We start from the raw sequence: 1,169 nt of genomic DNA, 5'->3' as shown, positions 1-1,169 counted from the left end.
GGGTCCCTATGGGTCCCAATCTATGGGGCAGCCCCACATGCCACTCGAATCCTCCCACGGCGATCCCAGAAGCCGCAGCCGTCCCGGCCAATCCCACAAAGTGCCCAGAGCCGATATTGGATGCGAACAGCGACGAGCCCACCTGCAACAGCCCCATAGAGACACATACAGACCCCATAGAGACACATAGAGACCCATAGAGAAACATAGAGACCCCATAGAGACCCATAGAGACACATAGAGACCCATAGAGACCCATAGAGACACATAGAGAACCATAGAGAACCATAGAGACCCATAGAAACACATAGAGACACATAGAGAACCATAGAGACCCATAGAGACCCATAGGGACCTATAGACACACATAGAAACCCCATAGAGACCCATAGAGACCCATAGAGACCCCATAGAAACCCTATAGAGACCCATAGAACCCCATAGAGACCCCATAGAGACCCATAGAGAACCATAGGGACCCATAGAGACCCATAGAGACCAATAGAGACCCATAGAGAACCATAGAGACCTATAGAACCCCATAGAAACCCCATAGAACCCCATAGAGACCCATAGAGACCCATAGAGACCCATAGAGACACATAGAGACACATAGAGAACCTTAGAGACCAATAGAGACCCATAGAGAACCATAGAGAACCATAGAAACCCCATAGAACCCCATAGAGACCCATAGAGACCAATAGAGAACCATAGAGACCCATAGAGACCCCATAGAAACCCATAGAGACCCATAGGGACCTATAGAGACCCATAGAGAAACATAGAGACCCCATAGGGACCCATAGAGAAACATAGAGACCCCATAGGGACCCATAGCAACCCATAGAGAAAAATAGAGACCCATAGAGACCCATAGCTCCCCATAGTGACCCATAGCGCCCCATAGAGACCCATAGCGCCCCATAGTGCCCCATAGCGTCCCATAGAGCCCCATAGAACCCCATAGCACCCCATAGCGCCCTATAGCGCCCCATAGAAACCCATAGCGCCCCATAGCACCCCATAGAGACCCATAGAACCCCATAGCACCCCATAGCGCCCCATAGTGCCCCATAGCGCCCCATAGTGCCCCATAGCTCCCCATAGAGCCCCATAGCGCCCCATAGCACCCCATAGAGCCCCATAGCACCCCATAGAGCCCCATA

At 51.7% G+C, this 1,169-nt stretch overlaps 1 protein-coding gene across 1 annotated transcript in view; it reads right to left on the bottom strand.

Moving 5' to 3' along the window:
* The window catches only part of LOC107307253 (sodium/glucose cotransporter 2-like), a 19,775-nt gene that overhangs the window by 16,122 nt on the left and 2,484 nt on the right, over positions 1–1,169 (bottom strand). Inside the window, exon 3 of the mRNA XM_015850745.2 lies at positions 6–142. Within this exon, the coding sequence (XP_015706231.1) occupies positions 6–142 (137 nt within the window). The remainder of the gene's footprint in view (positions 1–5; positions 143–1,169) is intronic.

This window comes from Coturnix japonica, unplaced genomic scaffold (genome assembly GCF_001577835.2).
Source record: "Coturnix japonica isolate 7356 unplaced genomic scaffold, Coturnix japonica 2.1 chrUnrandom522, whole genome shotgun sequence".
Classification (NCBI taxonomy): Eukaryota; Metazoa; Chordata; class Aves; order Galliformes; family Phasianidae; genus Coturnix; species Coturnix japonica.
The sequence above is the reverse complement of the archived record's forward strand: the minus strand, read 5'-3'. Positions and strand labels throughout refer to the sequence as shown.